General features: G+C 44.8%; 1 protein-coding gene across 7 annotated transcripts in view; it reads left to right on the top strand.

Annotated features, from left to right (window-relative positions):
- Positions 1–237: 237 nt before the first annotated feature.
- SRPK2 (SRSF protein kinase 2) overlaps positions 238–14,087 on the top strand; it is a 227,511-nt gene continuing 213,661 nt past the window's right edge. For 3 of the 7 annotated variants that reach the window (XM_061197611.1, XM_061197616.1, XM_061197617.1), the window contains exons 1-2: positions 796–937; positions 1,024–1,078. In XM_061197611.1, coding sequence (XP_061053594.1) covers positions 922–937; positions 1,024–1,078 — 71 coding nt within the window. In that variant the 5' untranslated portion in view covers positions 796–921. Of the gene's footprint in view, positions 434–795; positions 938–1,023; positions 1,079–2,883; positions 2,943–14,087 lie in introns of those variants that run through there. The other 4 variants (XM_061197618.1, XM_061197619.1, XM_061197613.1 and 1 more) reach the window with 3 other exon arrangements.

Raw genomic sequence — 14,087 nt, forward strand, 5'->3', positions numbered from 1 at the left:
CTGTTTAACCTCTTCAGGACTCAGTTTTCTCTTTGTAAGAAATAACTCCTTGGTGGGTTGTTGTGCTAAATTGTTAGACACATGGAATTTATTGAACTGGACCTTAATTCATGTGCAAAAGCTTAATCCTACTATCTGTGCTATTTGCATCTCTTCCTTCATTACACTCAAGCAATCCTGTGGGGTAGATAAAGGTGAGAGATAAGATGACTTTTCCAAGGTCACACAGCTAGTCAAAGACCCAGGTTTCCCGGCTCTTGGTCCTGTGCCCTTTCCACACCCGCCAGAGAGGAAGAAGCGGCGCTCATGGGGATGCAAGGATGTAGAGGAGCAAAGGGGGAGAAGAGGCCTCGTGAGGAGAGGTGGTGTGAGACCCGAGGAGGCGCCGGCCAAGGAACGGCGCATGGAGAAGCGGGCGGCGCGACCCGCCGGGGTGGGTAGGAGAGAGGCTGTGGTTGGAGAGGGAGGGTCGCGCAGGCCGCGTGTCCGGGAGGGACGGGAGGCCTGGGCCAGCCGCGGGGGCGCAGGAGGCGGAGGCCCGGGCCGCGGGCTGGGGTGGGGGAGGCATGGGAGGGAGTGGCGGTGGTCGTGGGGGGGTCACTTCCGCACAGGTGGGCTAGGCGGGTGGGTGCGGGGCGCACGGGCGGGGCCGGCACGGGGGTCTCGACCCCACCGGGCGGGGGGGAGTGCGGGCGGGGCGGGGCGGGGGCGGGGCCGGCCGGGGGCGGGTTTTGCCGGGCCCCCCGCGGGAGCGGCGGCTGCGGCGGCGGCGCAGGCGCGGTTCCTGCCTCCTCCCGGCCGGCGGAGTGAGTGGAGGCTGCAGCTCGGCTCGGCTCGGCTGCCGCGACGCTGCTGCCACTGCAGCTGCTGCCGCCGCCGCCGCCGCCGCGAAGCCCCCCGCCCCACTTCCCCCGCGTCGGGATGAGCTCCCGGAAAGGTGAGTGGCCCGCGGCGTCCCCTCCTCCCCGCCACGCGGCCCCGCGCCGGCCTCCCAGACCGTTAATGTGTGTCTTCTTTCCTCAGTGCTGGCCATTCAGGCCCGAAAGCGGAGGCCGAAAAGAGAGAAACATCCGAAAAAGTGAGTCCACGCCGCGCTAGCCCCCGGACCCCCGCGTTCGCCCGGTCGTGGTTAGTCCGCGACCGCGCAGGGGAAAGTTGCCCGGATTCCCGGGGCCGGCGGGCGGGCGAGCTGATCCCACGGGACGCCGGCTCTCGCCTCCTGCGCGCCCCGCGGGCGGCCCGGGGGGAGGGGCGGGGGGAGGGGCGCGCGCGAGCCCGCGGCCGGCCCGCTGAGCATCCCCTGACCCCGGGCCCCTGGGGCCCCCAGTCTCCGCTGCCGTTGGGGGCGGACGGGCGAGGAAGCGCTGGGCGTGCGCACCCTCTCCTGCGCGCCGAGCTGGCCCGGGGGTCCCGGGCCTTCCTGGGAGGGGAACTGGCGCCCGCCGCCCGGGCCCCGGCGCTGCGTGCGGGCGTGAGGCTGCGGCATCGCTCCCACCTGGGCGCCGGGGCCCTAGAGGAAGAGGAGCCGAGTGTGCGAGAGAGAGAGAGAGAGAGAAAGAGTGTGTGTGTGTGTGTTGCCTCCTCTTCCTCTCCGGCCCCCGCCTCTCGGCCTTTCTGCTGAAAACCGGAGCTGGTTGTCAAGTGGTTTGCCTCGGGCGTGTTCCTGGCACGAGTTCAGCTCTGAGACCTGTGCGTTTCGGCGCTTGGGCTTTTTTCCGAAACTTTCTGCCCGGGCCGAGCGTGACTTCGTTGCGACGCGGCTGCGCCCGGGTCTCGGGCTGCGCGGGGCGGGTGGGCGTGTGCGCGGGCGGTCCTCGGCGCGGCTGCCCAGCGCCTCATTCTGCCGGGAGGCGATGAATAGGGTGGTGATATTTGAAACATGCCAGCCGCCAGCCACCTCCAGCCAGGCCGCGGACCGGGGTGGGAGCGGCCGGCGCCCGGGAAGCCTTTCCTGGAGAGCTGCTCCGAGACCGCAGAGCGCCGCCGCGTCTCCTTTCCCTTTCTTTCCTAATTTTGAAGAATCTACCAGCGTAGATTACTCCTCCTCCTAGATTTGTGGCTTTCCTCTTCCATTTGAGCAAGAAATAACTCTTGTGGTATATATTTGGTATTATGGGGATCGTCCGTGATCATCTTTAAATAAAATCACGAAGCATTTCTGGTTGGTTTGTTTTCTTTGGGGGACTAGCCTGCAGCATTCCTAGGCTTTTCCCCTTCTTCTTCGCTTTGGTCTCAGCCTGGCGAATTTCATACCCATTGGTGGCGTCTGTGAAAACTGCCTAAGTCATTACTAATGTGATGTATCATGACAGGATTTGTGTTCATTCAAACCGAAATATAACTTGAAAGTATGTTAAGGATTTCACAAAATGTAGATACCGACATAATAAAGCCTTTCTTAAGAAAACAAACAAAAAAACAATAAAAAAAAAAAACTACTACTAGAGTGAGGAAAAAATATTTATTAAGCGCTTGACCTGGTGGGTAAAAATTAGATGTTGGATTCTTAAGATGTTAAATCTCAATGGATATTTGTTAGTTTTAGATGCTTTAAAAATTAATGCTAGTAATCAGAACCTTATATTTGGGATTTCCTTTGGTGAACGACGGAAATTCAGTCCGTAAGTAAGGAGAACTGTAATGTTTAGGCTCCTGAGTTGGGTCACAACTTTCAGTTCAAAACATTTATTCCCACGTAGCCCATTTTGTTAAGAAAAGTTAAAAGGAGTTGAAAAAAGCATCCCCCTAGTTTTGGGGATGGCTGTGTGTGTTTGTGTGTGTGTAGGTGGATATATATATCTGTGTATGTTTTACATATATACGTACATGTAGAAAAACAGTTTTAGTTAAAGTCAGTGTATGTTTCATATTTTCATATTTCAGGGTATGACTTTCCTAATGGCCAGAGCCTTTTTTGGTGTGCTGCAGTTTGGATTTATGTGGTATGTTTACAAAGAATTAGTATATATCCACAGTATTCAACTTTTACTCTCACGGGTTAATCTGTTAGCTTTTTTCGTTGTCTGTTGTAGTTATGTGACTAGATTTGACAGAAACCCCTCAGCCAGTGACTAAATGAACTGGTCAGTCTGCAAGGACCAGGAGACCAGCCCCATTACATAACTGTTTGATTGAGGCAGTTTTTCACTTAATTCTTTGACTCAAGGCAGTATTATTTTAAAGGAATCCTTGATGTGATTGATTTATTCATATATTCAACAAGTATGTGTGTGCCTATCCTAGGAAATGGTGGTAGAGCCTTTTTTTTTTTTTTTCCCAATATTTATTTATTTATTTTGGCTGTGTTGGGTCTTTGTTGCTGCGCACGGGCTTTTCTCTAGTTGCAGAGAGCGGGGGCTGCTCTTCGTTGCGGTGCGTGGGCTTCTCATTGTGGTGGCTTCTCCTGTTGCGGAGCATGGGCTGTAGGCACGCAGGCTTCCGTAGTTGTGGCTTGTGGGCTCTAGAGTGCAGGCTCAGTAGTTGTGGCACACGGGCTTAGTTGATCTGCGGCATGTGGGATCTTCCCGGACCAGGGCTTGAACCCGTGTCCCCTGCATTGGCAGACGGATTCTTAACCACTGCGCCACCAGGGAAGTCCCTGTGGTAGAGCTTTGAACAAAACACGGCGAGCTCCTCACGAAGCTTACATTCTGTGGGGGTTTTGGAACCCTAAAGCGAATGACAAAGAAGGCAGTTCCAGACAGTGCTAAGGGATAACGAGAAAATGAAGATGGGGTGCCTTAAGGATAGTGATAGATGACATTTGAAAATTGTGCCAGTCAGTTTGCTGCTTGCTTTACATGTGTTTATCCCTTGTGATAATTCTGTGAGGTAGGCACTGTTGTTACTACTTTACAGATGAAACGGGGGCACAGCATGAGTAAGTAACATGTCCAGCTATTAAGTTGAATCTAAGCAGGCTGGGACCAGAGTCCACACTCAGTTCTCTGAGGAGGTGACATTTGAACAGAAGTTAGAATAAGGCAGAGGAGATGGGAGTGTGGCAAAGGCCCTGGGGAGGAATGGGCTAGGAATGTTGGAGGAACCCAAAGGTCAGAGTGGCTAGAGTGCTACCCAAGAGGATGGTGAGGGGGGAGGAGTCAGAACGGGTAGGGCCTGGCCTTGTAGGCCGCTGGGAGGCATATGGATGGGAGTGGCAGGATCTGATTCCTGTTTTAAAAAGAGTACTGGCTGTCAGTGTAGAGAATGGATTATGGGGGGGTGGGGGGGAGAGAAGTAGAAACCGAGAGCTGGCCTTCCATAGTACGTGGGGAAACCATGGTGACTTGACTCTGGGTGCACAGAGTGGCACGGGGGAGAAGTGATGGTAGAGGGACTTCAGGAGACTCGTAGCCTCGGAGGTAGTCCTCATTTTACAGACAGCTCTGATAGAGGGTAAGGTCACACAACTAGCTTAGTTTGGACCAGAATTCAGGTCTCCTGATGCCCAGTGTTTTTGCTTTTTGATTAATTCTCCAGAGGAGGAAAGAGAGTAATAGATCTAATTTTAACCTATGTTAATATAATAACTGGCAAACTTGAATTATGTGACTACATGGGCCTGGCTTGATGTAATATGATCTACTTTTGTCATTATATGCTTGTAAGTGCAAGTGGCACTTCATTCATTTTAATTCAGTTCAATTCTATGAGCTTTTGTGAATTGCGCCAGTTCCTATAGGCAGCTTTTTTTAGAACACTAGAATTTGTAGTTGTCAGAAATAAGATTAAGATTTCTCAACTGAGATTGTTAGTTTGTCACATTGTTCCAGTGAGTTTAGTTTGCTAATTATTAATTATGCTGCTTTGTAACAGGCAGCAGGGAAGAACTAGCAGGGAAGAGCTAATTCTTAAGAATTAGCTAAATCACATGGCTTGGGATAGATTTTTGCTTTGGGGCCTGTGCATATGTATAAAATGTTTTAAAGAATTTTTTTGGTATTTATTGATTTTTTTCCTCACATGTAACTTTTTTCTTGAAACATAATTCACATACGATAAAATTTGTTTTTTAAGAATTTAGTTTTTAAAGTGTGTAGCTTGCTGTTTTTTTCAGTATATTCACAAAGTTGTGCAACTATTATCTAATTCCAGAATATTTTTATCACCCCGCCCAAAAAAACCCCGTACTTGTTTGTCATTCCCCATTCTCCCTTGACCCCAGCATTCATTAATTTATTTTCTTTTTCTATAAACTTATCTATTCTGGATGTTTCAAATAAATGGAATCATACAGCATATGATCTTCTGTCTGGTTTCTTTTAGCATAATGCTTTCAAGGTTCATCCATGTTGTAGTATGTGTTGGTACTTCATTCCTTTATATTGCCAAGTAACATTTCATTGTGTTGATATACTGTGTTGTAGTTATCCATTCATTGATGGACATTTGGGTTCTTTACACTTTTTGGTTATAAATTATTTTTTTAACACCCTTTTTTAAAAAAAAATCGTTTTTAAAATTTATTTTACTTTATTTTTGGCTGCATTGGGTCTCCGTTGCTGTGCGCGGGCTTTTTCTAGTTGTGGCTAGCGGAGGCTACACTTCCTTGCGTTGCGCTGGCCTCCCATTGCGGTGACTTCTGTTGTTGCGGAGCATGAGCTCTAGGTGCGCGGGTTTCAGTGGTTGTGGCTCGCGGGCTCTAGGCGCGTGGGCTTCAGTAGTTGTGGCACACGGGCTTAGTTGCTCTGCGGCGTGTGGGATCTTCCAGGATCAGGGCTCGAACCCGTGTCCCCTGCCTTGGCAGGAGGATTCTTAACCACTGCGCCACCAAGGAAATCCCTGTTAGCATTCTTGTACATGTCCTTTTGTGGACTTCAGCACTTATTTCTCTTGGGGATATACTCTAGCAGTGGGATTGCTAGGTTATAGAAGAGGTGTATGCTTAGTCTTAGTAGTAATTGCAGAGATTTTTCTTCCCAGTTTTATTATGAAGTAGTTTTGATTGAACTGCTTTACACTCCCACCTGCAGTGTATGAAGTTTCGATTGTTCCGCGTCTTTGTAATACTTGATCATGTCATTCTTTTTAATTTTAGCCCTTCTGTGTATGTACTGATACCTCATTGTGGTTTTAATTTGCATTTGCCTGAGTGATGGTTTTGAACATCTTTTCGTAAGTTTATTGGTCATTTGAAATTTCGGTTTTGTGAAGTGCCTGTTTTGTCTTTTGCCCATTTTTAAAAAATTGGATGGTAAGTCTTTTTTCTTACAGAAAATTATGAGTTTTGTTGAGATATAATTTACATACCATACAGTTCATCTACTTAAAGCGTACAGTTCAATAGGTTTTAGTAGATTCACAGAGTTGTGTTAAACTGGATCTTGAAGAGCCAGTAATAATTTCCCAAGTAAATAGGAGGGGGGAGGGGGAGGGCCTTCCAAGCAAAAGCAGTGCTGCAGTTGGCGTAAACACGTGGAGGTGTAAGTGGCATGATTGTGTTCTTGGCATATCAAGCAAGGAAGTGTGGCTGGGGTGCAGGGTGTGGTGAGCATTGAGTGGGGCTCATTGCTGTGGGTACAGTTTGAGATGTTTAGAAAGGTTACTCTATCTGCTGTGTAGAGAATGGCTTGGAGGCAAGAGATGCAGCTTCAGGAGACTGATGGGTATTAAGGGGGTAGAATTCACTGGATTTAGTGTCCAATTTAATGTGGGAGGAGAGTGGGAGGGGTCTAGAATGAATCCCAGGTTTCTGAATTAGCTAAATTTGTGGATGGTGTTGCCTTTCCTCAAGGTAGAGAATGCACAGCAGCGTTGGGAAAAGCTAATGATGGCTTTTGTTAGGCAGTTAGAGGTGTGTGGTTCACTTCCAGTTAGAGATATTGGTGAGTGTTTACCGCTAGAGCGCTGGGAAGAGCTCTGGTTAGGAATGCAAATGGGAGTTGTTGGGTATAGTGTTGGTGGCAGCTGGCTGAAGGTGTTGAATGTGAAGAGAAGAAAGCCATAGGTAGGGTAAAGGAGGAGCCAGAGGGATAGGAGAATCAGGAGAAAGTTGATTCACAGGAACCAAGGGCATTTCAAGAAGGGAAGAGCACAGTCTGCAAAATAATTCAAGTGAGATGAACCCTGATGGTGGCCTTTGACTTTGGCAGTTAGGAAATCATTAGAGCCCACACCTGGAGTAGTCTCAGCACAGTGCTTTTGGACACAGGGAACCTGCAGCCCTATTAGTGAATGGGATGACAGCGTAGTCTTTTTTTTTTTTTCTTTTTAAAAGATTACTAATTGAATAAGCTTTCTTTGTGTAAAGGAGGGAGTGGTTCTTGAGAAGTGTTTTTTTCCCTCTGAAATGGAAGCGAATGGCAAGGAGCTAGTAGAAAGGGAGAGGTTGAAAATACTGACAAGAAGGGGAATTTGGAGCAAAAGCCCTGAGTTGACAGGAGGGGATGTGATCAGAGCACAGGTTTGTTTTGTACGGAAGGAGGATCTCTTCTTCCTCTGAGAACAGGAAGGCTGTAGGCTGCATGTTTTAAAAACATGCTCCTAGACCTTGCTGCAGTCTTACATAGTACATGAAATAGGTACCAGTACCATATTGTCTTTGGAAAATCCAAAAAACTGAAATGGAGTGACATCTGGTCCCAAGGTTGTGGACCCGTGGTAAGTGTGCAGTAAAGGTGGGCTGTGGTTATTAGGCTTTGGTTATTGCTGTCTTATTTTTTTCTAAATGATTTGTCTGGTCACCCCAACTCTATTGCATCTCTCCATGTATGAGTATTGAGGTGTTGATTACTCTGTTTCCGCTTTAGTTCCCTATTTTTTTATAGACTGTAGTTCTGAGTACATTTTAGGTTTTGGTAGGGCAAGGGCTTTCCCACATCTCCTATATACACCTTGTCACTCTTTTTTTTTTTTTTCCCCCACCTTGTCACTCTTGTTTTTAGAGTTTTTTTGGCAGTTCTTAGATATTATTAAGATTATATTTCTGAGTTCCTCCTCCAGTTTATTTTTGCTATTTAGTTTAAAGTAATATTGACTTTGAGGATTAATTTAGGGAGATCTGACAAGTCTTGAATTGGAAACACTTTTTAAAAATTACCTTTTTTCTGATTTTATTTTTTTAATGTAGATTTATTTATTTATTTATTTATTTGCGCTGGGTCTTAGTTGCAGCAGGCGGGCTCCTTACTTGCGGGTCGCCAGCTCCTTAGTTGCAGTCAGCGTGCTCCTCACTTGTGGCATGTGAACTCTTAGTTGCAGCATGCATGTGGGATCTAGTTCCCTGACTAGGGATCAAACCCTGGCCCCCCTGCACTGGGAGCGCAGAGTTTCAGCCACTGCGCCACCAGGGAAGTCCCCTTTTTTCCTGATTTTTAAAATATTATGTACCATATCTGGAAACTATAGAAATATATAAAGAAGAAAACAAAGGGATTTCCTGGTGGTCCAGTGGTTATGACTCGGCGTTTTCACTGCCTGGGCCCTGGGTTCAATCCCTGGTTGGGGAACTAAGATCCCTTGTGGCCAGGCCAAAAAAAAAAAAAAGAAGAAAACAAAAATGACTCACATTGTCACCATCCAGCAAGATACTCACAAATGGGACATTGTTAATATTTTGGTATTTTTCCTTCTAGTCTTTTTTTCATCCCTGTGTTTTTTGTTACTTAATTAATCATCTCGTGTATGATTTTGTATGCTGCTTTCCTTATTTAACATTTTGTCATTAACATTTTTAATGTCCTTAAAATTTTCTCACAACCGGGACTTCGCTAGCGGTCCAGTGGTTAAGATTTTGGGCTTCCAGTGCAGGGGTCTTGGGTTCGATCCCTGGTCCGGGAACTAAGATCCCACATGCCCTGCGGTGCGGCAAATAAATGAATAAATCAATATTTTTTAAAAAGAAGTTAAAATTTTTTTTCTCATAACCAATTATTAGTGACTGAGTAATATTCTAATTTACTTAACTGCTTAATTTGTTTAAATATTTCTTTATTGCTGGAAACATGTTTACTGTTTCAGGCATTATAATATTTCAGCGAATATCTTTGCATTTCAGATTTTCTCAGATTATGTGGAATCTTAGAAATGGAAATATTGAGTCAAAGAGAGTGAACCTTTTTAAGACTTCCAATTTTGAAAAGTTCTTTTAAAGAAGAGTCAGCAGGGCTAGAACTAACTAATTATGGGACATGAAGAGGAAAGCAATAAAAACAATGACGGTTTTACTGAAAATGTTACACTTCATGAAGACTAAGAAAGTTGGGAGAAGTTGATTGGAGATGGGATAGAGATTTTGTTTTAGGCACACTGTATTTGAAGTGACAGATATCCTAAAGGAGGATATGGAGAGTTGGTATGCTGGGAGGCTGGGATTAGAATACACCTTTGAGGACAATTAGGACGGCAAGATCAGCTTACTGAAGAGAAGGGGGAGGAGAGAAGAGGGCTGGAGCCTGAAACTTGGAGAATGCCATTGGACAAAATAAGAGAAGGGAAGCTAAAGATCAGTTTAAAGAGGATAAATAGCAATAAATGGGACAGGGAAGTTTAAGGAGAATAAGATTTGAGAAGAGTTCATTAGATTTTTTAATTTAGTTCATCATTGATGGCCTTTATATTTCAGGGGTTAGTATTTCTTCCCTCCCTCCTTTCTTTTTTCTTTTTTCTTTTTTTAAACCTGACAATTTGTAAAGAATTTCCCTATCTTTGTCTCATCATCTGGTCCAGGTAGATAAAGTATTTTTTGTGTTGATGACTAAGAATTAAAGAGATTTTTGTCTTGCTCTGTGTTTGTATTAAAGGTCTAACAGGTCCCCAGATTTTTACCACCAAATCTTGTGTTCTGTTTTCAAAAAAGAAAAAAAGTTATTACCTGCAGCTGCCAGGTTTTTAAGCTTGTACACTGCCTTGATTCCAGGAGCGCTGTCAGCCAAGGTTAAAGCTAGTACCGTCTAATCTAGGCTGGTGGCTGGTGGCGTTAGAGTGATTTGTGTGGCTGGCTATTAACCGGTCTTTTTTCTTTCTTTCCTTTGTTTTGGGGGGGGTGCTCTCTTCTGTTGTGTATGTCTCCAGGGGAACATTTCACATTGAGTTTGTATTATCAGATACTTTATGTACCCAAATATAAGATAGCCTTGGTTGTAAGTCCCCTAACTCCCCAATGAAAAGTTTAAAGTTCTATACAACTTGAAAGTGTAAATTTTAGAGATATAGATGGAGTAGTCAAATGTTTAGTTATGATATTTAGTTTCTTTTTTTATAAATTTATTTATTTATTTTTGGCTGCGTTGGGTCTTGTTGCTGCACGTGTGTTTCCTCTAGTTGCGGCGAGCGGGGGCTACTCTTTGTTGCAGTGCACAGGCTCCTCATTGCGGTGGCTTCTCTTGTTGCGGAGCTTGGGCTCTAGGCGCGCGGGCTTCAGTAGTTGTGGCACACGGGCTCAGTAGTTGTGGCTTGTGGGCTCTAGAGCGCAGGCTCGGTAGTTGTGGCGCAGGGGCTTAGTTGCTCCACGGCATGTGGGATCTTCCCGGACCAGGGCTCGAACCTGTGTCCCCTGCATTGGCAGGTGGATTCTCAACCACTGTGCCACCAGGGAAGCCCTTGACTTGCTTTTTAAAAAGGCTTGTGTACAGCATTAATGAGGAGGAATAATTCCAAAAATGTGTTGAAATTATTTGCCTCTTTTTAAATTGATTTTATTGGGTTGATGTCTCCCAAATTAGTATTGATTAAAGTGATTTCGGACAGTTCCCTAATCAATCGTCAGTCAGTGAAGAGTGTTTCATCCCTCCTCCCCTCTCTTCTAGGTCTGACCAAGACTCCTCCGGGTCAGGGTCCTCTAGGAATGGTCATTCTGTTACCCTCTGCCATCAAGCCTAGCATTATTGTAATCCTGATTGTTCATTTCCTTTTGAAGATTTTTTTTTTGCCTTATTATGTTAAAAATAAGGTACTTGAGAGAGCAGTCTATCATTATAAAGGCTTTATAAGGACTAGAATCTAAGAGAACTACTTCTTTTTTGAGGGATAATTCTTGGGAAAAGACCATGGTTTATACTTGGGCATATATGATACTTTATGCTGAGTTCTTAGCCTTACTGGATAAATCCTATAAAATGTAATGTTTTGTCCCTGATGTTTGAATTCACTTCCACATTGAATATCTTTATAGTCAAACTGCTTTGCTGATAAGTTTAAAATTAATAATTGGCCTATCAATTCCGGAGTGCATTTATTTCAGCTAATTCTTGGACATATTCTTAATGTAAATATTTTTAGGCATTAGAATTGTCTAGTTAGGGTCTTAGAATGTGGAGCCTAAAAGGATAGGGACAAAAGGAAACATCTGGATGAGATTGTTGATTGCTTTAAACTTGGTTGTGACACACAAGACTTTCTCACCTTAGCTGAGTGTGGGGTGTGGGTGTCATGTCCCCTGTAGTGCCTCAGTGTAGTAGATGTGCCCCTAGACGATTGTGTGAACTAGGCAGGGTGGGAGAAGGAGTAAAGACAAACTGCAACCCAGGGATACCTCTGTAACCCCAGGAAACAGCAGTTTGAGATGTGGAAGAGGTAAGACAGACAATCCACTGAAAAGCAATGCCTGGCTCTTGGGACTCCTGTACCTGGCTGCTTTCTTTGGTCAGCAGGTGCTGTTGTTTCTGGCATCCAGGGAACACAGCTTGCTGCTATTGTTTCTGCTGTCAGTCAGCTATTGCCACCACTTACACAGGGAATCTTATCCTATTGATTATTTTTATTTTTAGAATATCCCATTGAAAGTTTTTTTTGGTGGGGGGGGGCGTGATGTGTTTTATCCTAAAATAGGATGTAACTGAACATTAATTGCAACACTGATGTAAAATTGACCGTGTCTTTCACACCTGAAATTTATTGCGTAAGGCTGTGAATCTGAGAACGCAGCGAAGTAGCCAGGACTTTAGAGAGCACCTGAACAAGTGTTTTTCACACTTGCTTTGTAGTAGCAAACTGCTTTTTTTTTTTCCCCCCTGACCAGGGATTGAACCTGGGCCCTTGGCAGTGAAAGCGCGGAGTCCTAATCACTGTACTACCAGGGAATTCCTGCAGAATGCTTTTTAAATAAAATTTTACATAGAACTCTATTATATGTAAAGAGGAAAAAGTGGCTCTATTCTGGGAGAATTGGCAGGTGAGGGCTTGGTCCTAACCACCTGGTCTTTCCCTCATCCACTGTAGTGCTTCCCAAGGCAGCTTCTTGGAACAGACCTTAAAATTCTTCAGGCCTTTATTTCTCCTTTTCTCCCTCAGTGGAGAAGTTTCAGTGAAGGAGCAGTGAGGGGGACTGAAGAAGCAGTTACGTGATTACAGTCAATTATCTTTTAGTTCCTGAGCCAGTTTAGAGTGCTAGTTTAGAGTCCTGGATTCTGATTCACTGGCTTTTGAAACTACCATTTAGTCTGCAGAAAGCAAGCCATTCTGGGACTAAACAGAAGGTAAAGTTTTTAGCCCCTAAAGAGAGATTATTGCAAGAACCTTTTTTTGTTTTGTTTTGTTTTGTTTTTGTTTGTTTATTAGTTTGTTAAATGCTATGGCAGTGTTTCAACTGTGGGGTCATCTGGAAGTTTTATCACCACAGAAGGTGATGAACATTTTGTTATCCAAAGTTCCTTTGTTTCATACCTTCCTGGAGGCAGAACCTACATGACTTTAAAGATCTATTAAAGCAGATTACGCATGAATGCATGGGGTTTCAAAGCACTTGAGGCACTTTTTGTTGTATCAACCATCTCTTAGGTTGGGGGACTGACTGACTGGGATTGGCTGAGAGAAGTCAGTAGGGAAACTCAGGATTTGTCCAGAAAGTGGGAAGAAGGCAATTCAGTGGGAGCCAAAGGTCATTCTGGAGTTGTGGGGTTTTTTTGTTCGTTTGTTTTTAATTTTTTATTTTAATGTTTTGGCCGTGCCGCTTGGCCCCCTGCAGTGGAAGCACAGAATCCTAATCACTGGACCGCCGGGGAATTCCCAAGAACCTTATTTTTAAATTTTAAATTTTTATTTTTAAATTCCTCCCTTTACTGTCAGAAAAAGAAAGGTGAAAATATATTCTCTTGGGACTTCCCTGGTGGCGCAGTGGTTAAGAATCTGCCTGCCAGTGCAGGGGACATGGGTTTGAACCCTGATCCGGGAAGATCCCACATGCCTCAGAGCAGCTAAGCCTGTGAGCCACAACTGCTGAGCCCGTGTGCCACAACTCCTGAAGCCCGCATACCTGGAGCCCATGCTCCGCAACAAGAGAAGCCACCACAGTGAGAAGCCTGTGCACCACAACGAAGAGAAGCCCCCGCTCGCCGCAACTAGTGAAAGCCCACGCAGCAACGAAGACCCAATGCAGCCAAAAATAAAAATAAATTAAAAAAAAAAACAAAGAAAATATATTCTCTTTCTCTGAATGGAGACTACTCTTAATATGTCACAAAGGCCTGGACTGTTTTATCATGTGCATGTATGGTAGGAGTGAGATAGAAGTTGCTTTATGTAGGCAATTTTAGTATACAGTAAGACAGTTTTAAAAAAAAGGTTTAACTGTGTTTTCTATCTTAGCTTTAAAAACTTGTTTTTGTTTTTCAGTAGCTACAAGGCTGAGGCTTTCCATATCCTTTTTGTAGTAATCAGCACCCTGTAGGTATAACAGTAATAGTAGAACTGTTCTTCTCTTCCCCTTGGCTCCACTGATGCTCACTACCTGCAGTGTCATTGAGATCAAGTTGAGGGACACTTGAGGATACATTTACCTTTTAGAGGATCCTAAGCTGTATAATTCTACTCTTAACGTTTGAATCCTCTTACTTGGTGCAGGCAAAGGCTATCTCACTTCCCCAACTTAGCCGAGAAGAAGTAATAGTTTCCCCTTTTCCTAAAGTTTGATCAGTCTTTGAATATTCTTTGCTGAGGCTGATATTGTTGTCAGAGGCAGCTGACCAGGGTTCAAGTTTTGAAGGCATCACTTTTCTCAGTGGGGCTGGATAAGTTATTTAATTTTTCTAAGTCTCAATTTTTTTTCTTAAAATAGAGCTAATAATACCTCTCAGAGAATAAATGTAAGGATTAAATAAAGTAATGTGTGTGTGGTACATAGTAAACGGTAAGTGGCAGCTATTAGTTATTTT

The sequence above is a fragment of the Eubalaena glacialis genome, chromosome 8 (assembly GCF_028564815.1).
Source record: "Eubalaena glacialis isolate mEubGla1 chromosome 8, mEubGla1.1.hap2.+ XY, whole genome shotgun sequence".
Lineage (NCBI taxonomy): Eukaryota > Metazoa > Chordata > Mammalia > Artiodactyla > Balaenidae > Eubalaena > Eubalaena glacialis.